Source organism: Anabrus simplex, chromosome 1 (genome assembly GCF_040414725.1).
Source record: "Anabrus simplex isolate iqAnaSimp1 chromosome 1, ASM4041472v1, whole genome shotgun sequence".
NCBI classification, from domain to species: domain Eukaryota; kingdom Metazoa; phylum Arthropoda; class Insecta; order Orthoptera; family Tettigoniidae; genus Anabrus; species Anabrus simplex.
In genome coordinates, this window is record NC_090265.1 from 555,518,429 (window position 1) to 555,545,368 (window position 26,940).

The 26,940-nt window shown below is 40.5% G+C and overlaps 1 protein-coding gene across 1 annotated transcript in view; it reads left to right on the plus strand.

Moving 5' to 3' along the window:
* LOC136869374 (hapless 2) overlaps positions 1–26,940 on the plus strand; it is a 216,952-nt gene that overhangs the window by 82,378 nt on the left and 107,634 nt on the right. Inside the window, exon 6 of the mRNA XM_067144842.2 lies at positions 9,555–9,805. Coding sequence (XP_067000943.2) covers positions 9,555–9,805 — 251 coding nt within the window. The remainder of the gene's footprint in view (positions 1–9,554; positions 9,806–26,940) is intronic.

Below are 26,940 nucleotides of genomic sequence, written 5' to 3' on the forward strand. Positions count from 1 at the left end.
TTTGTTTTCCTGAAATTTCCTACCCCAAACTCCGAACTCTCACTGGTCACACGTCTGAGGCCAAAATGATTGAGAAAAGAAGGGAGTTGGAAAGCAACACGCTTACACGCTTCAAATTGCAATTTAGTGTTGGACTGTGCTGTGAAGTCATGACACCTGTTAAAAGTGCACGAAGAGACCTCGTGTCTAAATGGATTGAGGGAGGGGAATTTCTAATTTAAAAAAGGGATAATTTCTTCTCTCTTCGTCCTAAATATCTTCATTTAATTATGAACCTGTCACTTCTTGTGTCCTAGAAAGACCATTTTCTGCGTTCAGGAATATTCTGTCAGATAAACGAATGAACTTAAATGAAGAACATGTGGAGAAATTAGTTGTTGTACAGTTTTTCAAAAGGAAATGGAACTATAACAATGTAGAACTAAATTTTGTTAGTGCATATTTTGTAGGTTATTGTGCATGTTCCGTCATTTGAGAGTGCATGAATGCATGTATATTTTGATATTTGATAGTGCATGGAAACCCAGCCTGTACTCATCACATACTCAGCTGAATCGTGGTATTGCTTCCACTTACTTGTGCCAGGCTCCTCGCTTTCATCTGTCCTCTCTTGGTCAACTCTTGTTCGTTTCTAACTCCGACAGTATGTAGGTTGCGAATCCTAGGCAGTCTTTCATTTTCACGCCACCGGGCGAGTTGGCCGTGCGGTTAGGGGGGCGTGGCTGTGAGCTTGCATCTGGGAGACAGGGTTCGAATCCCTCTGTCGGCAGCCCTGAAGATGGTTTTCCATGGTTTCCCATTTTCACACCAGGCAAATGCTGGGGCTGTACCTTAATTAAGGCCACGGCCGCTTCCTTCCAACTCCTAGGCCTTTCCTATCCCATCGTCGCCATAAGACCTATCTGTGTCGGTGCGACGTAAAGTCACTTGCAAAAAAATCATTTTCACGCCCATTGTGGCCGTTGTCTCTCTTAGGCCGATTACCTTCATTTTTCGAAGTGTCGAATCCCTTCCATCTTTCTCTCTGAATAGTGTTAATAGAGGATGGTTGCCTAGTTGTACTTCCTCTTAAAACAATAGTCAATACCACCACCACTTCTTTGTCTCAGTTCCTTGCTCAGCCTTCGATAGTTCTTGTCTTCTCTCTTTACTGTCAATATTATTCCATCTCTTTCTCTCTTCCATCTTACCAAGTATAGCCTATGAAATCCATGGCTTTCTTAGTATCGTTTTCATCCTACTAACCATTTCTTAGAGTAATTATTAAGCACTTCTTGATATTTTTCCACTCTTCTCCAAGAATGTCTCTTGCACTTCCATGTAATTATATTTACAAATCGGTTGTTTCGTCTCGTGTACTCTTCGGATTTTCTAAGCCCCACATATACTTCTCATCCTTCTCTTCCTGATTTCCTTCATTCTGGTACTGATATTTCAAGCTAACAGAATATGATCGGAGTTAATGCCGACTGATGGTACAGTTGTCACATCATTTTCTTCTTCTTCTTCTTCCCGAGCAAGTGGCTGCGCGGTTTGGATCACATAGCTGTCAGCTTGCATTCGGGTGATAATGGATTTGAACCCCATTGTCGGCAGCCCCGAAGATGGTTTTCCGTGGTTTCCCATTTTCATACCAGGAAAATGCTGGAACTGTACCTTAAGGCCACGGTCGATTCTTTCCCACTCCTAGCTCTTTCCTATCTATCGTCGTCAATAAGACCTGTGTCGGTGTGACGTAAAGCAAATTGTAATATTCTTGCGGTGCCTTCTTCTATCGAAAGTTTGTGATCATCATGGCTATTCTACTTTTTGAGTCTACTGCCTCGAAAAAAGACACCGTGCTCGTCTCGAACCAGTCCCTCAGGTTCTCCAGCCAGGAGATTCTTCTGAGAGCTTCTTCATTTTAATGAAGGTGTTCATCTTCATCAAGATTACACCGAAGGTGGTAGGAGCAGTAGTGCCGAACACGCTCGGTCTCCGCTTGCTGACGTTCATGAGCTTGGTCTTTACCACGTTCATCTTGAACCCCTAGTTTTGCAAGCATTGTTGACTCTCTCCAGCAAGGTACGAAGATCTTTTGTGCTGTCTGCGAGTGGCACTGTATCATTTACATGATGAAAGCGGCTGTCTCCAGTGCTTCGTCCAGAATGGTCTTTGAGCAGATGTTAAAAAGCAGGGGAGATATTACACAATCCTGACCGACTCCTCGCTGGATTTCGATCTTTTCAGACATGCTGTCTTCCACGCAGTCAGTGGCTTTCTGGTTCCAGTACGAATTTGCGATGTTGCGAGGTGTTTTTTTTTTTTCATCGAAACGAAACCGATCTTATTTTATACTTACAGCAGTCTTCCGTCTTGTACTTTACTCCTTTTCGTAAACGATAAAATACGCATACACGTTATTGTCCACATCCTGGCAACGCTGTACTAGGACTTGTGTGCGGTATAGTGCATCCGGCGTCCTAAATCCATTCCTGAACCCAAATTGCACTTCCGAGAACGTCCGCTCGCACCTAGAGGAGATTCTGCCATGGATGATCTTCAGAAACATTTTCAGAACACGGCTCATAATACTGATAGTACGGTGTTCCTCATATCGATTTATGTTTGTCTTCTTCGATAGAGTGACAGACGGGGAATTGAACTAATCGATTGGAATTACATCTGTTCTGTACACGGTATGTGAGGACGTCAGTGCCATCGTTGTCCATCGGCAAACATCTGATTCTGTCCTGCTGCCTTACCACTCTTCAGTTGTCGAACAACTCCTCGCATCTCGACCTGCAAGATGTCGAGCACGTTGTGCTGCTCTGGACTGGCGACCTCAAATAGCTGCACAACGTACGCCTTCCACAGCTTAACAGCTGTGTCCGTACCAGTCGGTTTTCTCGTCGACCAGCACTTTAGCGACGTGCTTGCTATTCATCATCAGCCTCTCTTTGATGTCCATTTGCAGGCCGACGTTGTCGTGTCTCTTTTGCAGTTCTTCAATAGGAGTAACTTTGATGACAAATTTCTTCTTGAGCGGCTTTGATCTTGCTTCCATTTCCCAATGTATCAGGTTATATCTCTCATTTCCGTCTCTCGTCTATTAAATCCAGAATCTCATTCGTCATCGATGGCTGATTATTCCTCCTCATCTCTGCTGTTAAGTGCTTTTTCTCCATCGTGATGAGCATCTGCTTCACACCTGCCCACAACTCCTCCACATCGCGTTCCTCATTCTTCAGCACAGTCCTTGGCCCTTTGTGAATGGTCTTGAACTATAACTTCATGTTCTCAACCACTGGGTTGTGGTTTGACGTGCTGTCAGCTCCAGGGTATGTTATAACTGACTGGAGGTTTTTACTGGAACCTCCGGTTGACCAGGATGTAGTCAGTCAGGTTCCTGACTATGTTCCTGTTCTTTCTTGAGGCGATTTCCACGCATAAAGACGGCAAGGTGAAAGTTTGAAATATTCCACCACTTTTCCTGCTCTTTCCTCCCTTATCTTCGCATTGAACTTGCCCACGATGATATTCAGATCTTGCTCTTCATCATTCGTTATCATCTCTTGGACGTGACCTGCTCGACCTCTTAATCCTCCTCATCCACAGTTGCTGCATATATCTGGATAAATAAATTCTTAACGGTGCGGCTCACTTGGCGGGAAATTATCACACTGACTCTTTGCCGGTGAACCGACTCGTTGTTCCCCGCGTAGTACATCGTGTGGTCGTTGGACACGCATTGTCCATACTCCAGACATCTCATTTCACTTACACCAAGAATCTCGATTCCCAATCTCTTTATCTCCCGTGTAGTATGGATGATCGTGTCTGCTTCATGGATTAGGACGTCCCATGTTACAGTCCTGATGGCTCACTAGGAGATTCTCAACACCCTCTGACCATTTGAGATCTGCCGGGGACTGAGGTCATATGTTTAGTATTCTCAGCCATGACGATTTTTACAAGGGAAAAGTAATGTGGATGCCCTCCGCATCGCAACGCAATACCCGCTGATCCAGCTCCGCGTGACGGTATCTAGTCGTGAGCCCTTTCCTTGCACAAGGACTTATTCGGCACCAAGCCAGTTCTGTTGAAGCTTCTACCCTCCAACAAGATGGGTTCCATTGTGATTTTATCCACTAAGGACGATCACCCTGTCCACGGCACTCTTCCGCCCTTGCCCCTCCCAGGAGCCTCATGTTAATTAACCGTCGGTGTTGAGTCGCTGGCGAATGGTCTACTCCATTACCATGACAGGGTAACATGGCCAACTAAAACATTCTTTATGCCATTTCTAAATCTTTACTTAACTAAGATGAAATCAGTCTGTTGTCTACCCCTGTCCCCTGGACTAAAATCTCTTCCGACGCTTCTTAAACCACGTTTTGGTAATTACTAATCCATATCCCCGCTACTATTGCTTGTTCCTAGTGGATATGTATCAAAAGGAGTAATACAAGGTTGTATTCCGTCCCCCTCCCCCCCCCCCCCTCCTGTTGCTCTGGACAGGTGGTATGGTGAAGTGTCATTCGGATGAAGGATGTTACAGAATTTGCGTTTTGCTGATGATACTATTCTATTGGCAGTCAGTGAATATGAACTTACTGAATTGTTCTAGTGGATAGAAAATGAAAGTATTTGGGCTAGATTGGAAGTGAATAGCAGCAAAACCATGGCGATATTTGTTGGTAGAGGAAAGCAGTTCCAACCAATTTAGTGGTAGTCTAGTAGGCCCAGATGGTGTTTATTAATTCATTTATCTTGCCTTCTTGCTGAACAACATTATCAGCTGACAGAAAGAGACCATCGCGCCATTGTACGAAGTCATACAAGTAGGGGAAATTGTAAGATGAAGTTCTCTAATATTATGCTTGTACATGAATTGCTTCATTTCTTATCATTTTACTTTTTCGTGTGTTTTAACCATATTAATACAAGGCTCTTCAGTTTTTAGAAAAATACTTTGATATTTCATAATATTGTAGATGATTAGATAAAATTGTAGAATATAGTTTAGATATAAGTACCACTATGTTTATATGTTTATTGTAGTTTATGTGACGTATTTGCCACTGTAATTGGGACAATAAGTCCTGTAGTGTGCAATAAATAAATAAATTAATTAATTAATAATAAATAAATAAATAAATAAATAAATAACCCTTATTAAAAAGATAACTCTGCAGTTCTTTGGACATGTATTAAAGAGAAAAAAATAGCCTTGAAAAACTAGTTGTACGAGGAAAAGTGTAGGGAATCAGACGCGTGGATGAGCTCCCAGAAGATGGATAGATCAGATCAAGAACGCAACTCACGCACCACTTCGAGTGACAGTCCAGAAAACACAAGATCGTGGACAGTGGTGACAGCTAGTGGACTCCGTCGAATAGTAAAATACGCATGCGATCACGATACTCAGCCATGATTTATGTGACTAAGAAGAAGAAGACGAAAAGTCCATATGAATTGTTTTCTGCTCTTTTACCCCCTGCACTGTCCCAATATCCTATTATGGTCTGCATTTTCCCTCTTCCGTGATGATTTCTTCGGTCTTCTCCTATATTACTTCTTCTTCATCATAATCCGATGTAGGTATAATTCTAATAATAATAATAATAATAATAATAATAATAATAATAATAATAATAATAATAATAATAATAATAATAATAATGTTATTGTTTTTACCTCCCACTAACTACTTATTGATGGTTTCCGGAGACGCCTGGTATAATTTTGTTACCATATGTTTTCTTTTTCATGTAGTTCATAAATGTATTGATTCACAATTAGTTTCGGCAGAATGAAGAGCCTAACAGTTATAAACTATATAAATTTGTCACTGCAAACTTGAACCTCAATTACATGTTGTTGTTTTTTACTTCGTACGGATACAGATAGGTCTTATGGCAACTATAGGATAGGAAAGGGGTAGGAGTAGGAAGGAAGCGTCCGTGGCCCAGCGTTTGCCTGGTGCGAAAATGGGAAACCACGGAAAACCATATTCAGGGCTGCCAACAGTGGGGGTTGAAACGCACTATCTCCCGAATGCAAGTTGACAACTACGTGACCCAAACTATGCAGCCACTCTCTCAGTTTTGGTGGTTTGAACAGTTTTCTATCAAGACGTTAATAGACCTTATGTCACCGGTAGCTATTGGCCATCATCTAGTAGGGCCTACGAATTGTGCCCGTTGAGCTGCATCCTGCAACACCGGGTTTAATACTGGCCAGGGTAGCCGATTTTTGAAGAGCGGCGCTCAATATCGTAATTGTTGGCATGTTGAAGACCTCTGATAGTGAAACTATATGTGCCCTCCTTATCACTTTAACTCATAGTCAGAAATCGTGTCGACTCCTGTAATTTTTTGTTTATAAGGAATTATTTCGTTAGATGGGAGGGAGAACATTAACATTGTGCCCGTTCGCACGTCCACGACAGATTACAAAATGGCGCCGACCGAAGGTATGGGCCTTGTAATCTAAAACAAGCAAGGAATAGTCACCTGCTATGATGTCTCAGAGGGCCATATACTTCTCGGAATGGTCATGTATTCGAGTAAAACGGACAGTGGACGGTCTATAGTATTGTTTTCAAAAAATAGAAAAAAACATTCTTCATCTTGAATTTTCACGACATCGAGAGCGGACGCAATTACCGTCATCGGATATTTCTTTTGGAGAAGCAAAGGATTGTATAAGAGAAAAGAAAGAATACAACGATTGAATAAGAATAAAATATAAGTCTTCGCCTGAATTCAAAATCAGTTGAGACGAAAATAAATGTACTGAAGTCGTTACGTAAGAAAGTGCGGATACAACGAAGATACGACGAAAAATAAAAATAAGTTAAATTAAGGATAAACGACGTCAGAGAAGAATACTGAAATGGCAGTATATAGCATTATTATCTTCAACATTGACACTATCAAGAAGATGATCAAGATGATGTGCTAAATTCAAATGATGGACCGACCTGGGAACAATTCATTTTACCATACGTCCTGAAAATGACGAGGAAGGCGACGGGTAACCATCCGACCGAACCATGACGAAGGAAGGAGACGGGTAACCAGAAAGTACTACCAGAACGAAGGAGCGGATGACGTTCCGGATGTCTAACCCGTGACCGAACCGAAGACCCATCTACTTCCAATGGGAATGGAACAGCTGGACCAGGGACAACCATGAGCGAGCTAAGTCATTCATAACATTTTATTGCATAATTTTTGGTTTGCTTACACATGTACCTTAGGTATGTGCTGATGGCAATTGTGGACCGATAATATAGCAATGCAAGTGATGATTACCAACAAAGTGTAAGATAATTAAAGTTTGAAGTTACGATTTAATAATATAGCAATAGTTTATGCTATATCGACCTGAACATTTGAAAGAAGCGTGAGGTTTGTAGAGAAATATGAAACAGCTGATTGAAATGACATACTGGGAGTGTATAGAGATTTCATTGAAGTAATGCATGAAGTTGACGTCACGTATGGTTGTGCGCGGTGTAGAAAGAAACATGGAATTACGCATTTGTTTGGTTCATAGAAAGGGCATTGAACTTCATATGTAAGTTATGAGAATCTGCGACTTGTGAATTTTATTAAGAATCAGTGTAGTATTTTATCGTAGTCGTTAAGTTGGGAAACGCGATATATTTTTATGGCGGCTACGGTGTTTATAATGGATTGATGTTGTTATGAGAAAATGAATATGGTAATTAGATGAAAGTTTCGAGTTATGTATAGTGATTTGAGAAGGTTTTTACGCGATGCAGGATCTTCGTGTACCTGCTATTCAAGTTATACCACACTACAAGTGAATTATATGATTTATTTGCGTAAGAGTGCCCACACCGCGGGAGCTACATAAGCTAAGGTACGAACTGGATTTATTAGTATAGATGTATGCTCGTGACGAAATTGTATCTCAGTATAGATGACTTATTATGAACATAGAATAATACGACTTTGAATAGCTGTAGTTAAGCAGAAGTATTGCGACACCGATATATATATGAGATTATGTTTTCCAAACCTCACAGTTTAGCGCTTCCATTTTAATTGCAAGAGAATAAAGTAGCTTGCATTGTGGTTGAAAGTTATTGAAAGATAACTATTAAAAGGGACATTGAACCTATAAGGGCATGTGTGAGACAGCCAAAGATTACGCTGAAGTTAGATAGATAGCTAGATTGGTTAATATTCTCCGTTTTGAACATACATTTCTTTAACGAACTTCAGCTAGGGAAAGGCTAGAGTAGGAGCCGTATTTAACTGGCACTAGGAAAGAATGCCTTGGTTCGTAAGGAGTTTCAATGCACAACGAGATCGTTGCAACAAAATCATGTCTTCGGATTTTATTAAAACCTAACTTAATATATTCAGTTCTATTTTCGATTTCCTATAATTTACTCAGAACTACTTAAACGTAATTCCAATTAATTCACACTTAATTTATTAATCTATTTGTGATGCATTGCGGCTGGATATTATATCCAAGTGAGATTGTTTAAATACGACTAAAGAAAGTGAACTTTTGGAACGAGTTAATTGTGTCGATGTTATACTTATAATTCAAATGCGAGGTGGACCTCAGATGTGTCCAGTGATCTGTTGTAAATGAGCAAATATTGAACTTCAACTTCACAGAGGAACTGATCATTTTAAATAATTTAAATACTGAATATTATTTCATTTTATTATACGAGCCAGCGCTGACTCATTTTCATTACGTATTTTCAGTTAATTTGAATAATGCGTTGCATAATTTGGAAATTAGTCATTTAATATTTTATTAATAAATATTTTGTTATTTTTCTAATTGCTGGTGTCATGAGTTCTTTAATTATTGTCTAGATTGTAAGTTAACTACTAGCTAAGTAAGGTACCGTATAATTAAGTGTTTATTTAACCATGGCTATTTTTCTCTCAAGGTCAAACTCTGATAAGGTTTCCGGCGATGATTATCATTATGTCGTGAGTAACGATAGGTATCACCCGTGAGTTGGAATTCTCTTGGACTCACGTAAAGCGAATTCTACAGTAGGATTACATGTCCTACTTGCCACAAGTAAACCCTGAGGTATCCGCTGAGCGACTCCATTTCGTCAAACTAGGCTGCCCAACGACGAATTAGAAAATGGATGTATCGGGCAAAGAATGTTTAACCCGGAGCGGTTGCAACATTATAATTCAAATATTGTCTTTCGTCAAGGCTGACTAGTCCGACATATTTCAAGAATTGAGAAAGGAGGCTTGACTAGTAGTTGGTAATATATCGTTCCGTATCTCACTGTATTTACATTCATTTGAAGTAATCGAAAGATGAATGATATTCAATCCTCCTGAGTTAACTATAACTTGTAGAAAAAAAGACGATGGATCGTCTCCGGGTATTTAGATCTAAATACAAGCCACTACGTCTAAAATCCTTCATCATGTTACTGAAATTCCTAAGGAACTGTACAGTCTGAAGTTCCACTATCTTACTACGTTTTATTCAATGATTTCTCAACCTCTGCAGAAGGAATTTAGCACATTTCTTGTTTGTTGCAGGTCTTCCGCCCGGATCACTGGGGTGATTGTGGATAGTACCAATCCTGACACGACTGTTATTTCGATCATGGTGACTAACCTGGGTCTAGCTTCGTCGGCATATAAAGTGCGGATAGATGATTGCCCGTCGGATGCTCCTCCAAGTTGGTCCAAGCAAGAAAGCCACCTCCTCACAATTCCTCCTCAGCAGTGCCATGTGTTCCATTTGCAGCTCTCCGGTGTGTGTGGCATGGAACGCGTCTACTGCTCGTGTATGTAGTTCACTAATATCTTTCTGTCTTTGGTAAATTCATTCGCCTGTTATCACCACGTAGATTTGAAGTTTATACCAACTAAAATGCTTAGTAACGTAGCGTGACCAAAAGCACTGGGGAGGGGACAATGCTTTTCAAGAACCCTGCAAAAAATATATAATATACTTAAATGCGTACAGTTAACTTCAAAAGGGACTCTACAGATATAAGGTCGTTATTTAAGTTATTTAAACCACTAAACAAAGACAATACTATACATAAATCATTATAGAATTGAAGCTGTACTACTTCCAAATGCGTAACTGAAAGTTCTTGAATTCCATTTGGGATATCTCAATTTCTAGCATTGTCCCCTCCGTTACTTCTGCATCGGCATGGGTGGTGGCGGTAGAATAACACCCACGGTATCCCCTGCCTGTCGTAAGAGGCGACTAAAAGGGGCCCCAGGGCTCTGAATTTTGGAGCGTGAGTTGGCGACCACGGGTCCCTTAGCTGAGTCCTGGCATTGCTTCCACTTACTTGTGCCAGGCTCCTCACTTTCATCTATGCTATTTGACCTCCCTTGGTAAACTCTTGTTCTTTTCCGACCCCGACGGTATTACGTATGGAGGCCTAGGGAGTCTTTCATTTTCACGCCCTTCGTGGCCCTTATCTTCCTATCGCGGATGTCTTCATTTTTCGAAGTGTCGGATCCCTTCCATATTTTCTCTCTGATTAGTGTTACATAGAGGATGGTTGAGTTGTACTTCCTCTTAAAACAATAATCACCACCACCATCATTCTGCATCAGCAAGGTAAAAATACGTGTGTGCTTGTAATTTAACTAACAAAGTCCAGTAATAAGCTGTGTTCCATTCATTCTGCCCCAAATTCCAAACTTGATATATATTGACCACCACCATCACCACCACCAAGCTACATTGCTTAGACATAGGCCCGTTCTACAAAATACTTATTTTTGCTTTTCGTTTTAAGTCGCGCCGACAGTCTTACGGTGACGATGGATATGACAAGGCTAGACTCTAAAAGGAATTGACCGTTGTCATAATTAATAACAACGTGCGTAGTTGTACTCTTTGATGAAAACATGACCAATTTGAAGCTGACATTTTAGTCTACACAATAGTGGCATGTATGTAAAGCTAACACATCCTCAACATCGCTGTACTTTCTGTTTTTGAGACGAGCGGTATTTCCTCCCTACACGATGCTGAGGATTATCAGAAACGAAGTATTTGTCTGGTATGAAAACGAGAAACCACAGAAAACTATCTTCAGAGCTACCGACAGTGGGATTCGAACTCGCTATCTTCCGAATGCAGTTTCACGGCTATGTGACTCGAACTGCGTAGCCAACTCGCCCGGTTATATATAATAATTATATTATATTTACGCGATCATATATTTGATAGTATAATATGCTCTCCTTTTCTTGAAATCTAAAATTCCAGCCTTTAATATATAACTGCACCAGATACATTTCCGACGTTGGTGTAAGAGCTACAGGTTTGTCCGGAAGGTTTTATGGTTTTCTGGTAGTGTATGTTGGCAAGTTCCGTATGAAGTTGTACGGTTTGATAAAATCGAGATCAATAATTACAAGCTGCCATTTTTGCAACAGTGTGTTCCTTTCAACAATCACAGTTTAAACTGATATTTTTCTTTCCGATGACACAACGTTGAACGTTATTCCCCAACTGCTTCTCCAACACTTGTTCAAATCTTTCTGCCCTCATCTCACACAAACTAATAAACTTGCACACGCAACAACGATGTCTGTGTCTGGGACGTATATAATATGAACATTTAAGTTATTTTATTAATTTATTGGTTCTAAAATGAAATTCTAGTAAACGGCGAGGTTAAGTTAATCTTAGAATTTAAGGTATATATTATACATAGGCTACTCTATTAGGCCTATAATATGTACTATTTACGATCTTCTTACTGGTTTCTTTATTATGTATATGCAACAATAACTACGACAATGTACAACTGGTATGCAGAGTAATGATGAGCCATAGAATTGAATTGAATTGCGTCATAGCTGGCAGTGAATAAGGCATAAGGGTCTTGAGCGAATTAGGAAAACATTAATTTAAATAAATCCAAGTATATAAGTGGCGCTCAAATGTGTAACTTGGTCGCGATTTTGTGGAAGAAGATTCGATTAGGTACCGTAGTTGAAAACATTGACGTGTGTTTTAGTCCATTTCTAATGGTAGTAGTTGCAGGTCGGACAATGAATATGTTTCAATTGAAGACGTAAATTTCGAACATAACATATAAATCTGAGAATGGTTGCTTAAGTGAATAATTATGTAATGGCTTAAGAATGAAGACTGCGAATATAGAGCTCCATCAGCTTGAAGATTCTTTTCCGAAAGATCCACTTTCAAATAGATCATTCAACTCTTCTTCTTATTATTAGGCTAAACAAGAACTAGACAAGCAATACGTAGGTTTTGGTTATGCTACTCGCTAATCTACATGCGATATGTTATCATGTGTGTAAGCTCTTCGCCGAACGAAGCAAGCATTTCGCAGATGCATGTTGTAATGGTAAAGATTGTCGCCGAATAGGAAAAACAGACAGAAAAGCGCGTAACATCAATCATTGACATTATATCTTGTTAAACTACACGATAAATGGAAGAAACGTAAATCTAATATGTCACAGTTTATCAAGGAAGAGAATATGACAGCAATTAATTGTTATACTCTCCCTGATATTGATTGCATTTATTGGCTCTTTGTAATATCTCATTTCTTGGTCACAATGGAATACCTATGTATTAATACAGAGGGAACTTTTTTTGAACTGCTTGCTATATATGGCAGTTACAAAATCCCGCATTAACATTGAGGAAAATAGGACCAAATATTTAAGACCTCTGATCCCTATAAATGAGCTAATTTCACTCCTGTCTCACTCAGTATCAATACCTATCTATTGTAAAAACGTTAAGCAAGTTCCATCTTGTTAGATATAATCCTGAACACAACTAAAGAAGATCAGCTAAGTGTAATCATTCAATATGTTAACATAGAAGCGGGAAATTCGGTATTTTTTCCTTATAGGCCCTATTTATCCTTCTTTATTTGAGTTGTATAAGAAAGGTGAACAAACTGGACAATTGTTTAGGAAGAAAATCATTAAGATACTGACAGTAACGACTTGAATTTAACAAGTTTCACGGCCAAGGGTATGATGTTTCGGCTACTATGAGAGGAAAAATAACACAGTCTGCAAGAATGTATCAAAGATTGTGCTAACATCTGCTTATGTACACTGCATAGGTCGTAATTTAAATTTAGTTCTTAATGATTCCGTTGGTGTTATTTAAGAAATAAGGGACATTTATACAATTATTGTAGAACAAGTTTGTGTTTGTAGTGGAAGTTTTCTACGATGGCTGAAATTAAATAGTGACATGAATAAAGAGACAACCAAACGCTTAGTAAAAATCTTTGTCCAATGGGATGTTATTCGCGATTATACCAATTATTCGCATTGAAACGTGTGCTTTTGCAGATGATATATAATTCCGTTCTCGAACAATTATTTTGAAAAAATACAACTCTTGCATAGAAAAGAAAGAGTTCACTTCACTTTGTAGTACTCCATTGTAAACTATGACAGTACACCAATATTGTTTCAAAATGTTTACAAGGAAAGTCCATTTATTTATTGACGCCAACAGCAATGTTAACACTGCGCTGCTCGCGCTGTAAATTATAACGCAAGTGCTCGCGCTGATGACAATTATAATCCATTTTAAATCCTTTATTCTACCTTAAGTACTAATATACGTATTTCACAGGTCATCTTTATCTATTCAATAACGGCATTATCTATTCGAAAAATTATACCTTTTATTTTTGAAACTTAATATCACGTGCTACAAAGAATCTTTTGAAGAGTATGACAGAACTTCCCAAAAATTTACAACTGTTTACATCTCTCCGTGTCCTCAATCACTTTCACTGTCTGTTGCCCCCTCTCTTCTTTCACACGAACAGCGGAGGCAGACTATCTGCGTGATCAGGGCAAATCCATTTGAAACACGTACTGCAGGATTCCCGGGTGGTTTTGTCGCGACTTCTTCGGCACTTGCAGCAGCATCTTCGCGCTCCAACTTGCGGATGGTTAGAGGGTCTCTCATCATCTTCATTTCCAACAAATAACTTACACAGGCTCTTCAGTTCTTTGGGAATATTTCTTGTTGTATCCTCCTTAATATATGGGTATGATGAGATCCATTGACAGGTCGTATAGGAACTTCCTCCTCAAAATATTTGGAAAACCACGGTTCTTCTTATAAATGACTAATGCATTGATTCCACAAATGTTCATCAGATCAAAAAAATACTTTCAGTGGCCATCGTCGACAGTTTCTCTTAGGTAATGTCCTATGTTAGGAATACTATAGTCAGTCTGAAAACTTCGTGAAGATGATAAAAATTATAGGTAACCTAAACAAGAAATTGTGACATCAGTGCTCGCATGGATGACTATTGTACCCCTGGATGACAAAAGTCATCCGCGCGAGAACTGGAGTGTTAAAAAACGCCGAAAAAATATTATAAAAGTTAAGGCAGCAAATTTCGAGTATTATTTTAAAGGCAAAAAGCTCGAATTCCTGGAAAGTAGACCCTGTCTCCAAAACAACATAGCAGCGCAATGTTAAACAGTCCTTTGATGAATTGGAAGGTGATGAACAAATACAGAACTCAGGAGAATGATTCCGAGTATTTGTTTTTAACAGTTGCCTGGACATCATTCAGCAAACTAGCGTTACCAGGATCGACGGATAGGAGTGGGGTCGGGAGGTGAAGTTACAAAAAAAATGATAGAACATGATACCGATTTCCCATACTGCAACAGTTATAGAGTCTTCGGCAAGCATAATTATCTAATTTAAGAAATGTTTATTTTGTTTCTCTATCATCAGTTTTTGTTCATTTTCTTTTTATAAAAATTCCATGGAAGATCTAACTCCCATTACCCCCATCCTCCCTGGATACGCTTATGGTTCAGCAGCTTTAAGTACGTTTTAAAAGTATATCTCACTCAAATTGTCGCTGATCCAGCTATCAGAATTCAGCACCGAGGAGGAGATGATTGGAAAAGCCAGCGGTATTTCTGATCTGTGTACAATGGAAATGATAAAAACCTGGGGCCCTCACAGAATGCTTGCTAGCGGAAAACGTTGGGCATTCTTTAAAAGCCGGTTTTGACATCTCCATGACATTGAGCGTCCAGTTAGAAAGGAGAGGGATTAGGAGGAATTAGGGTAATGTAGGTGGCAGGCTACGATGTTATTATGTGTCACTCAACTAAGGAAAATATTTAGTGATCTAGTATTCTCATTCTTGGCAGAAATCCTATAATATTATGTACAAAAAAGTAATCAGTTTGATACATTGGTAATTATTCTACTTCTTCTACTCAGAGTTTTTCCACTGGTGCAGGGTTCACTCTTTGGATCGATGAACGCCATTTTAAGCGATCAAAGGAAACGTTCGGTGTCAGCTGAACAATCTCCATGTCAGCAGCTAGGGTGTCTTGCCACCGTTGAATTAGCATTCTGCATGGGCACAACCACCGACGGTGAAGGGCATCGTGAGCGATGGTATCATTCCCTGCTCCCACTATATGGCCGTACAATCTCAGGCGTCCTTTTCACGTTTCTCTTTGATGGAAACAACTCCTACTCTCTCCGGATCGTGTTGTTGGTTATGTGATCAAGGAGTGCGACTCCAAGAGACGAACGTAACCTGCACATCTCCATGGCATTTACAGGGCACTCGGCGCTTTTGGTGACCGGCCAGCTCTCTGCCTCCATACACCGGCACTGGACGGACTATAGTGCGGTTGGGTTGGACCGGCAGACGCCCATCGTACAGTATTCGTGTGACTCCCCTCCATCTAAGCCACACTGCATTCACTCTAACACTCTAGGAACATAATTCTAAAGTACAACATCACAATCGAAAGAAATCAGTAGTTAGACGTATTTCCGACTTGAGTACACGGTGACGATTGTACCCATCATAGCATGTACTCTTGATGGCTATGCCTGTCATTGTAGCAGAATGAGTTAAAAATGCACTTTATGGTGCACGCACTTTCTGACCAATACCACCGTCACTCTGATAATAATTCTAATAATAATTCTAAATATTTTTTAATATTTAATTTTCACTGGACCTTGACCATTAATTGTGACGCTGCATGTGCTCGGGTTAGTTTCCAGGTACTAGGTCTTCTTAAAGTGTAGATGCAAGCCGTATTGGATTTGGTGTTCACATTTGAACACAACCCTTCCGTTCCTCTTTGGTTGTAGCTTCAAGTAGGATGTCGTCGGTAATCAGTACGATCAAATTAGGGTCGGGAATTGTAACCATAATTGGTTAATTCCGCTGGCACGTGGACTGAGTGTATGTGTCGTCTTCATCATCATTTCATCCTCATCACGACGCGCAGGTCGCCTACGGGTGTCAAATCAAAAGACCTGCATCTGATGAGCCGAACTTGTCCTCGGACGCTCCCTGCACTAAAAGCCATATGCCATTTCATTTCAATACGATTCAAGAAACACTCAAACTCCTCATGCATGGGGGTGGTAGAATAAGACCCAGGGTATCCCCTGCCTGTCGTAAGAGACCACTAAAAGGGATCCAATGGGATTTTAACTACGGAACGTGGGTTGGCGACCACGGGGCCCTGGCATTGTTTCCATTTACTTGTGCCAGGTTCATCACTTTCATGTATCCTATCCGACCTCTCGTGGCAAACTCTTGTTCTTTTCTGACCCCGACGATATTAGGTTTACAAGGCCTAGGAAGTCTTTCATTTTCCCTCCTTTCGTGGCCCTTGTCTTCCTTTGACCGATACCTTCATTTTTCGAAGTGTCGGACCCCTTCCATCTATTCCTCATATGAATGTTAATAAAAGATGGTTGCCCAGTTGCACTTCCTCTTAAAACAATAATCACCACCACCATCACGAGAGACGGTATCCGTAACAAGTATCAAGAGCAGCAGTGACAGCGCTAATCCCTGATTAACTCCAGCTCCACAGGGAAGTTCCCAGAGAGGCCAGCAGTACACCTCATTCTGATACAAGTATTCTCTTAAAACATCCGGAGCCAATCCACTAATCTGGCACGCCACGGCCGCGCAACACGTACCAGATATGCTATATAGCGCGATGTTATGTTATTGCGATACACAAGCAAGCGCTCATTCTTTTCTCGACATTACTCCAGAAGCATGCAGACTGCAAAGATAGCATCAGAAGTACTGAATCATTTTGCAAAACCACACTTAGTCCAGTTAATAAATAATTTTCGATTGCGTTGAGTAAGGTAGTTCTAAAATGCTGGTACTGTAAAAGTATACATTGAGATGACTCGTGATACTAAATTTGCAATCTCGTCAGATTTCCACCGGCACCACCACCTTGGTAAAATGGCAACAAAAATATCTCGGTCCTGTGCATTTTAGCGCAAAAGTGGTTATTATCACAAAGATAAAATATACAATTTTCTTCGAATAATGTTCGTGTTTTTTCCGTGCAATCAATAGTTTAGATGTTCGGCTCCATGGCTAAATGGTTAGCGTGCTGGCCTTTGGTTAAAGGGGTCCCGGGTTGGATTCCCGGCAAGGTCGGGAATTTTAACGATCATTGGTTAATTTCGCTGGCACGGGGGCTGGGTGTATATCGATGGCCTAGAATGAAAACCTCGTATCTCACAAAGTTCTTCCTATCCATTACTTCCCTTAAGACTGGTTACGCCTCCCAGCCACACATGAATACGCAGTCCATCAGAACAATGTTCGTTGTGTTCTTTATTCCAATGCCGACATGTGAAGGAAAATTAACCTTATCGTACCGTACTGTAGGAAAGTATGTCTGCGTGACGTATTTACTGACTCCTACAGTATAATTTTATAATGTCCATTTTCCTTTACGCACCAGCATAGGAAAATAAACCCAACGAACATTGTTCTGATGGGCTGCATATTCATGTGTGGCTGGGAGGCGTGACCAGTCTTAAGGGAAATAATGGATAGGAAGAACTTTTTGAGATACGAGGTATTCTAGGCCATCGATATGTCGTCTTCATCATCATCATTCATCCTCATCACGACGTGCAGGTCGCCTATGTGTGCCAAATCAAAAGACCTGCACTTGGCGAGCCGAACATATCCTCGGATACTTAAGGCACTAAAAGTCATACGACATTTCATTTTTTCTATAGTTTAGAGAGTGAGATATTTCGTATTAGAAAAGATGCCTTTTTCGTACTCATTCACTTTATTTTTATTTCTTTTATCAAGTGATACTGTTTCTATTTTTCTTTTACTGGTTTAATGTCGCACTAACACAGCGAAAGTTAGCGGCAATGAAGGATGGGAAAGAGTTGGCATTGGGAAAGTAGCAGTCGTGGCCGTAATTAAGCTACAGCCTCAGCATTTGCTTGGTGTGAAAATGGGTAACCAAGGAAAACCCTTTACAGGGCTGCCGACAGAGGGTTTCGAACCCACCACCTCCCGAATGTAAGCTCACAGCTGAGCGATCCTAACCGCACCGTTCACTCAGTCGGGGTTTCTATTTTTATTTTTAATGTTTCATTTACATCGCTTAACCCGTCCAGCAATCCCGGACCATCGGTTAAATAACCAGCGAAAATCGGGGAGGTGAAATGAAATGGCGTATGGCTTTTAGTGCCGGGAAATCCCATGACGGGTTCGGCTCGTCAGGTGCAGGTCTTTTGATTTGACTCCAGTAGGCGACCTGCGCGTCGTGATGAGGATGAAATGATGATGAAGAAACACATGCACCCAGCCCCGTGCCGGGGAAATTAACCAATGATGGTTAAAATTTTCGACCCTGCCGGGAATCGAACCGGGGACCCCTGTGACCAAAGGCCAGGACGCTAACCATTTAGCCATGGAGCCGGACAATCGGGAAGGTAACGGCATTGCAACATCGGAAACAGTATTAATGTCTTTTAATTAGACCGTCATCATAGTTTTTAACCTGATTCCTGGCGCTGCTTAAATGTTTATTTGAATAGATACAAAAAGTCTTACTGCTTTTGTAGACGGCATTTTTGATGTGGAGAATAGCCGTGTTTGGCTTTGTACAATATACAGAGTGGGCGAGAAGTCTCCGTACCCCCGTAGGTAACAGGTTAGTATCAAATGTTATTTAGGTTATGTTACGTATGCAGGTTGGTAGCTATATTATTTCTTATTAATTGTTGGAATCAAGTGTTGGAATGTACAGTATATTGTCGCAGTCAAGTGATAGTGTGAAGCTAAGACAGATGTGAACGGTAGGAGTTATACTATTGAGGAGCGGTCAGTGGCAAGTTTGTGGTTGCACGAACAACACACGGGGCAGACAATGAGACAGATTATCGGAGCATTTCAGGAAAGGTTTACTAAGGCTCCACCACGAAAAGCAACACATCGATTGGGACAGACGTTCTTTTACCACGAGCAGTGTTAAAGACAGGCCGCGGAGTGGAAGGAAGAAGATACGAGAAGAAACACGTGCATCGAGTGAACAATCTCCTATGAAGTCGACGGGTAAACGTTCCGAAACTCGGTATACCAAAAACAACAAAGCGAGGTTACATTAAAATAGACCTTAAGTTCTGACCTTTTCGACCGAGGATGCATTTCGCACTACACCGGACATGTTCAGAAATATGTCAAGAAGAACATTGAGACGTACAGAACTGTGTTTACAGCACGATGGGAAACATACAGATATACTGGACACTTATTACGTAAATAAGATAACCTATATAACATTTGATACTAAACACTTACAGGGGTACGGGAACTTACCGCCCAGCCTGTATGTCACCCCTACCATGGAAGGTATTGTAATCATGCGAAATGTTAATATTAAAATCCGCGTCATAAGATATGAACTGCGAGAGTGAATCTTCTTTAGTTGAAAATGATAGGTACATAATACTAGATATTTCAGGCAGAGTCTCGTTGAAGGATGCAATGAATCCCATAGCGCAGCCATTCCCAAACTGTGATCCGCGGACCCCTGGGAGGTCGCAACGATACTCCAAGGGGTCCGCAATAATAATGTAAGTCGTAAGTACTTAAAGAACGAAGTACACACACAATTCATAGACCATTATACTACATTTAGCAACTAAGTCTTCACTGTTGTATAACTTATATACAGTATATGTAACTCGTAACTTGGCCGATAAATAGTACAAGTTAGCAGTGGAAAAGTATGTCCAAGGCAGTGTAAGTGATACAAATCTGAGGCACTTGGAATTGCTAATATCCACACTCAGACCATATTGTCCACCTCTGGTTGATAAAATCTCGTGGATCAGAAAACCCTTCTTTGAAACAGAACATGAACTGCCCTCCATTACGAAAGATCACCTAGCCCTTCGGTTAGCCCTTCTTGAAAGAAAGAAAGTGAGAAATAAATTGTATGATATGGGTGGAGGATCAGATGGAGTGGAATGTTTAGCTCCAGGAAGTTCCATGAATGTATCACAACTCCATGTCTCTGATTGATTTTTTTGTTCATCATACCCAGGGGCATAGCCAAGAGTGGGGGAGGAGTTTATTGTGGGTTAGAACCTAGAGGAAATTTTACAAAAGGAAAATAGTTTGCTAGTGGCTTTACATGGCACCGACACAGATAGGTCTTTTGGCGACGATAGGATAGGAAAGGACTACAAGTTGGAAGGATGCTGCCATGGCCTTAATTAAGGCACAGCCCCAGCGTTTGCCTGTTGTTAAAATGGGAAACCACGGAAAACCATCTTCAGGGCTGCCGACAGTGGGATTCGAACCCACTATCTCCCGGATGCAAGCTCACAGCTGCGCGCCCCTAACCGCATGGCCAACTCGCCCGGTCAAAAAGAAAATAAACATAAACTGACAATAAACTAAATAAACATTCAGAGACAGAATGGTAGAACCAACCGATCTGTTGAATATATTTTCTAAGAAGCCTCGAAAGTTGGATTTTAGATTGTAAACTCAACATACCATTCGCCGTAAAACTGTTTACCTTGATCTTTATTTAAATGTATGATTTTGTTGTGTACTGCAGTCTGAATACCAAGATAATTCAATTGTATCACTGTCCTTATAATGACAAGTCTTACATGCCCGCACCTCATACATAGGAGAACCTTCATTGTGTTCTACATCATTTTGTAATTATAACCCCCTCCCCCTCAGTTGGCCGATCCTGGCTACTCTACTGTGACATCCCCTATACCTTACAATTTCTAGAAAGGAAATACTGCGTTTAATGCCTTCCATGACAATATACCTGTATGAGTGTACTTTTTTTGCTCTCACACAAATGAAAACGAAGTACAGAAACAGAGCTATTGTAGAGGCTAATCTTCGATTAGAGTGCCTAAGCTTGTAAAACGCTTGGTCTTTGGAAAACAGCACTATCCATCCCATTGATCCAACAACCGTAACAAGTAATTTTTTCAAGTAAGTTTCCAGATCCAGACAGTTCTCGTAATTATTAGCGAGTGTCACGGTGTTTTATGAAATTTGTGCATGTATAAGGTATCATTATGTAAATGAAGTTAAACTAAACTTCCAAAGAAAATAAGAACTATTTCTAAATTATACGAATAAAATCAAACATGGTATCTTTACAAACTTCTGTTTTTTTGTTTACTGAATGCAGCATTATTAGGTTCTGTGGCTAAGGCGTCCTTGAAAATGCATGTAATATGCTCAAGGGGCCTCAGAAACAAGAAGTTTGGGAAACCCTGCCATAGAGGAACGAGCATGTATTAGTTTTTAAGACTTGTATTTCAAAATAGAAATCTAACGAGACCAATTTGCAATGGTGATATAAATTATCTAACCAGGCGAGTTGGCCGTGCGCGTAGAGGCGCGCGGCTGTGAGCTTGCATCCGGGAGATCGTGGGTTCGAGCCCCACTGTCGGCAGCCCTGAAGATGGTTTTCCGTGGTTTCCCATTTTCACACCAAGCAAATGCTGGGGCTGTACCTTAATTAAGGCCACGGCCGCTTCCTTCCAACTCCTAGGCCTTTCCCATCCCATCGTCGCCATAAGACCTATCTGTGTCGGTGCGACGTAAAGCAACTAGCAAAAAAAAAAAAAAAAAAAAAAAAAAGATTATCTAGATCTCGCTGCGGTGATAATCGGTTGCACTAAAGTCGTACATTTTGCCTCCCTGTTTTCTTGTTAAAATAATTCGCTTTAAGAATATATCCAGTGATTCCGGTATAATGTGGTCTACAGCCATGCAGAAAATTATCAGGAGAAGAATAGGATGATGATTCATGTAGCTTGCTTCGGATACCCTGTAGAAGCCTAGGAAGTTTTTCATATTCATATCTTCGTAGCCCTTGGCTTTCTTTTGTCGATATCTTCATGTTGTTGCTTTCTGCATTCTGCATGTTCTTCCTCTGATTAATGTGAACAGAGGATGGTTGCCTATTTGTACTTCCTCTTAAAACAATAATCACTACCACCACTATCCTCTAGTATACTGTAATTGCCACTGCCTGCTGCTGCTGCTGCTGTCTCAGCAATCCCCGGACGCTCTTCATTCACATTTCTTTCTTATTTTTATGCCAAGATTTGGTAACTGAATTACATTCCATGGTGTGGGAGCAAATAACTGGACAAGTGTTCACAGTCTCTACAATGAAAATAGACTATCCTATCCATATTTTAGCAACAATATTTCTATTGTCCTTGTATTCCGACGAAAATCTCCTCTGATTTCATCTATAAGCTCCAGTAGATTAAATTGAAATTTATCACTGTTTCCTTCCAGGAACGCATGTACACCGTCCGTCCAAAAAGTTTCGAGACTGGATTAATAAAAACAGCTAAAACTTAAGATGACAGTTTCAATGCTTCAGGTATTGTACATAGTCTCCCCCACTTGAGTACAGCGCTCAGAACGTTCGTACAACCATGTGAAACTGTCAGAAAAGTCCTTCTTTGTGATATGGTTCAACTCGCATGTCGGTTATGTCATCAAAGCGGTGACCCTGCACGTGGATTTTTATTTCGTGGAATAAAGGAGGTCACTCGGCACCAAATCGGGTGAATACGGACGGCAATTGAGAGCTTGCACTTGTTTTTCACTATAAACTGCATGACAACTCCAGCCGTGCGAGCGGGTGCATCGTCGTGCAGCAAAAATAATTCCCTCCCCTTCCCCTGTTGCGGAAATATCCTCTGAATCTTCTCGCAAAACCGATCCATAACACTCAGATAATACTGGAAATTGACAGTGGTGCCGTTGGGAACAAATTCCCCGTGGATAAAGCCGTGAGCGTCAAAAAATACGATAAGCGTTGCTTTGACTTTTGATTTCGTCATTCGCACTTTCTTGGCTTTTGGCGAAACATCAGAGCCCATTCTGCATTTTGTCGTCTTGTGTTAGGTTCGTATTGATAACACCAAGTCCCGCCACCCATGAAGATTTCTTTCCAGAAAATAATAGCCCGCGTTTCCCATTGCAATCAAGTCACGGCACGCGTTATTGTTTTTGTTCGGGAGTGAAGGTTTGCGGGACAACTTTGCACACACTTTTCTCTTCTTCAAAATATTCACAATAATGTCTTGAACACTTGATTTAGAGATTTTCAGCTCTTAAGAGATAACTTTGCATGGGAGATGACAGTCGGTATTCAAAATATCACGAATTGTCTCAAGGTTTCCGTCGGATGAAACTGAGGGGGGACGCGCTGATCTCTCACTGTCCTGAAGTGACATTTGCCCTTCTTTAAAACGTTTAAACCGCTCAAACACTCGTGCACCATTAAAAATATTATAGTCGTAAGCCTTTTTCAACGACTCCAATGTCTCCGTAGTCGTTTTACCGAGCAAAACGTGAAAGCGAATCACTGCTTGTTGCTCCATTGCGCTTTGTGACACAGCAACGTTGATACAATTCGGCTGTACGCCCACTACTTAACACTGCCTGCTCACAACTGACTAGTTGAATGCACATCTGGTGTTTACGTTGTTATTTCTAGCTGCCACCGTAGTTACTGCGCTGACGTCGTTTATACGCCAGGAATAATATGAGTCTCGGAACTTTTTGGATGGACGGTGTCTCTCTCACTGCTTCGTTTATATTTGTAGCCGGTGGACGAAGTTTCTCTTTACCAGCTGTAGGCTGTCTAGACAGTTTTTGCAGGATTTGTGATAATTCGCATCTGCTGCAACCAAGTCGGGAGAAAACTTGTTTACTAATTTTACGGGCCTATTCACGATTGCATATTCTGGCCGATTTTAGGATTGTGCCATTAACAGTTAAACCTTTGAACGTCGATCACGATTTCACGATCTCGTAGCTTAGCTCTCTTTAGCTTCTTTAATAATTGTTTTGTTTCTTCCGCATAGAAGATAAACGTTTTCTTTTAATCAGATGATTCACTCAAACTCGGTGAAGTTCACCGAATAATGGCAGCAAATTTACGCTTAAAGGAACCGACATATTTGTATATCGTTTACGGCATCGATAACAACTATAAACGTTGAAAAAAATGAAATGGCGTATGGCTTTTAGTGCCGGGAGTGTCCGAGTACAAGTTCGGCTCGCCAGATGCAGGTCTTTTGATTTGATACCCGTAGGTGACCTGCGCGTCGTGATGAGGATGAAATGATGATGAATACGACACATACACCCAGCCCCCGTGTCAGTGAAATTAACCAATTATGGTTAAAATTCCCGACCCCACCGGGAATCGAACCCGGGACTCCTGTGGCCAAAGGCCAGCACGCTAACCATTTAGCCATGGAGCCGGACACTATAAACGTTAATCCTTTTTAGATGTGTATTTTACTATCACTCCTGCTAACACTAAACACTCGACAAGTATTCAATCATTTCCCTTTCACAATCCAAGTAACACTTTCCGAAAATCTGTCTTCGCAAATAAAACACTTTTGCTCCGATGCCATCACGACACAGATGTGTACTGTGCTGTCTTACTGAATCGAAGGAAGTTTTGGGTGTCAAAGGGTCTATGATGCCTTTTGAAGCGTTAGTACTGTATAGAAGCGGGAATATTTAGCTCGACACAAAGAAAACTCGTGTCATTATAATTCTTTCGGCTGTTTCAACATCTTGCGATAGCTCACGTAAAAGTTCATGTCGGTCACCTCCATAGCAAAATTAAAATAATATACAGTGGACGCGTGGTTAAACGCGGCCCGGTCATCGCGGATTCGGATTTAACACGGTACAAAGTATATCTCAGAAAAAAAGTCATAATTTATTCAATGTAGTGATGAAACTTTATAGAGGCATTCTGCATTACACTCTATAATAATTGTTACCGACTCTGCGCTAAACAAAACTTCAAGGTATGACTGTATGGGGTCTTAGAAACTACGTTGCCTGTCTATTTACAGAAATAACGGAACGTAAACAATTAGCCAAGTTTTTGTGTACACAAGCGAAGTTAAGTTGACCTTCCGCATCTCCCTTAACAACTTAAAATTGTTTGCCTGCACTCGCACTTACAAAAACGTGACCGTGCTGGTTTTTAGCTTTTTTGAGACAATCCCATCTTGATTTCGGCCCAGCTGGTGTGATCTCACACACACAAAAAAAGCTTACTCTGTCAACTATAAATTGAACATAATCGATCGTGGGATGGACGATTCCACGAATTGTTGTGGGGTGGAATTCGTGCTTGTTAAGATGGAACTTTCATTACAGGAGAAAGAATTTGAAGAATTATCATCTTTAAACCATGTGACTTGTCCGATTGTAACACTGATCACCCACTAATCACCAGCCACCATTGACCTGCATTTAGGGCAATCGCCCAGGAGGCAGATTCCCTATCAGTTGTTCACGTAGACTTTTCTTAAATATTTGCAAAGAAATGGGAAATTTACTTGTACTGACCATCTCCCTGCGTAAGTTATTCCTAACTCCTCTTCTTATAAATGAATATTTGTCCAATTTGTCTTCTCGAATTCCAACTTTATCTATATACTGTGTTTTTTTTGTTTTAAAAACACCACTGAAAGGTACATGTCTACCAATGTCATTCCACCTCATCTCTCTATTGTCATCTCGGAACACACCACTTAGTCGAGCAGCTCGTCTCCTTTCTACTAAGTCTTCCCAGCCCAAACTTTGCAACATTATCGTAACGCTACTCTTTTTGTCGATTACCCCAATGAAGATCTTTCCTAATATTAACATCTAGGTACTTACAATGATCCCCGTATGGAACTTTCACACCAGTAATTAAAACTTGGAGGACTTTTCCTATTCGTGAAACTCACATCCTGAGTTTTAACCACATGTATCATCATACAGTTGCCTGCTGTCCATCTCACAGTGCTGTCGAGGTCTTTCTCCAGTTTCTCAACTTATAACTTATAACATCATCCACAAAAGGCCTTTATCTCAGATTCCAGTTCTCTACTCATATAATATTATTTATATATATAAGGACACGTAAAGGTATAATAATACTGCCTTGCGAAATTCTTTTCTTTAAGAGTACAGAGTCAGATAACACTTCACCTATTCTAATTCTCTGAGTTCTATTTTCTAAAAATTTAGCCACCTATCAGCCACTCTTTTGTCTAGTCCAATTGCACTTATTTTTGCCAGTAGTCTTCCATGATCTCCCCTATCAAATGCCTTAGATAGGTCATTCGTGATACAGTACATTTTCCTCCAGAATCTAAGATATTCTCTATATTGCCTCATATTTCCCGGTCAAGCTCAGCCAGCAGACGAGAGATCCCATGGTGGACCATTCGTTTGCAAGCTGTCCTAATTTTGGAGACATTTAAAGGGCAAGGGTTGACGACAATACAAGAAAAAGAACAATTTAAAATAGGCTTGACATTTATTATAAGATATGCACAAATAGTAATAAATTTAACAAACAAAATAATTCTTGCTGAAGTTATTCTTGAAGTTAAGATGGTTGAGTAAGTTTACAAAATCAATTCTTATATCTTGAGCATCGTTGACAATTTGGCTATTCTGTAAAGAATTAAAAAACGCCTTCCATTGGCTACGCAAAACAAAATTGAGTGGATGAACTCCATCCTAAACCATCATGAATCTCG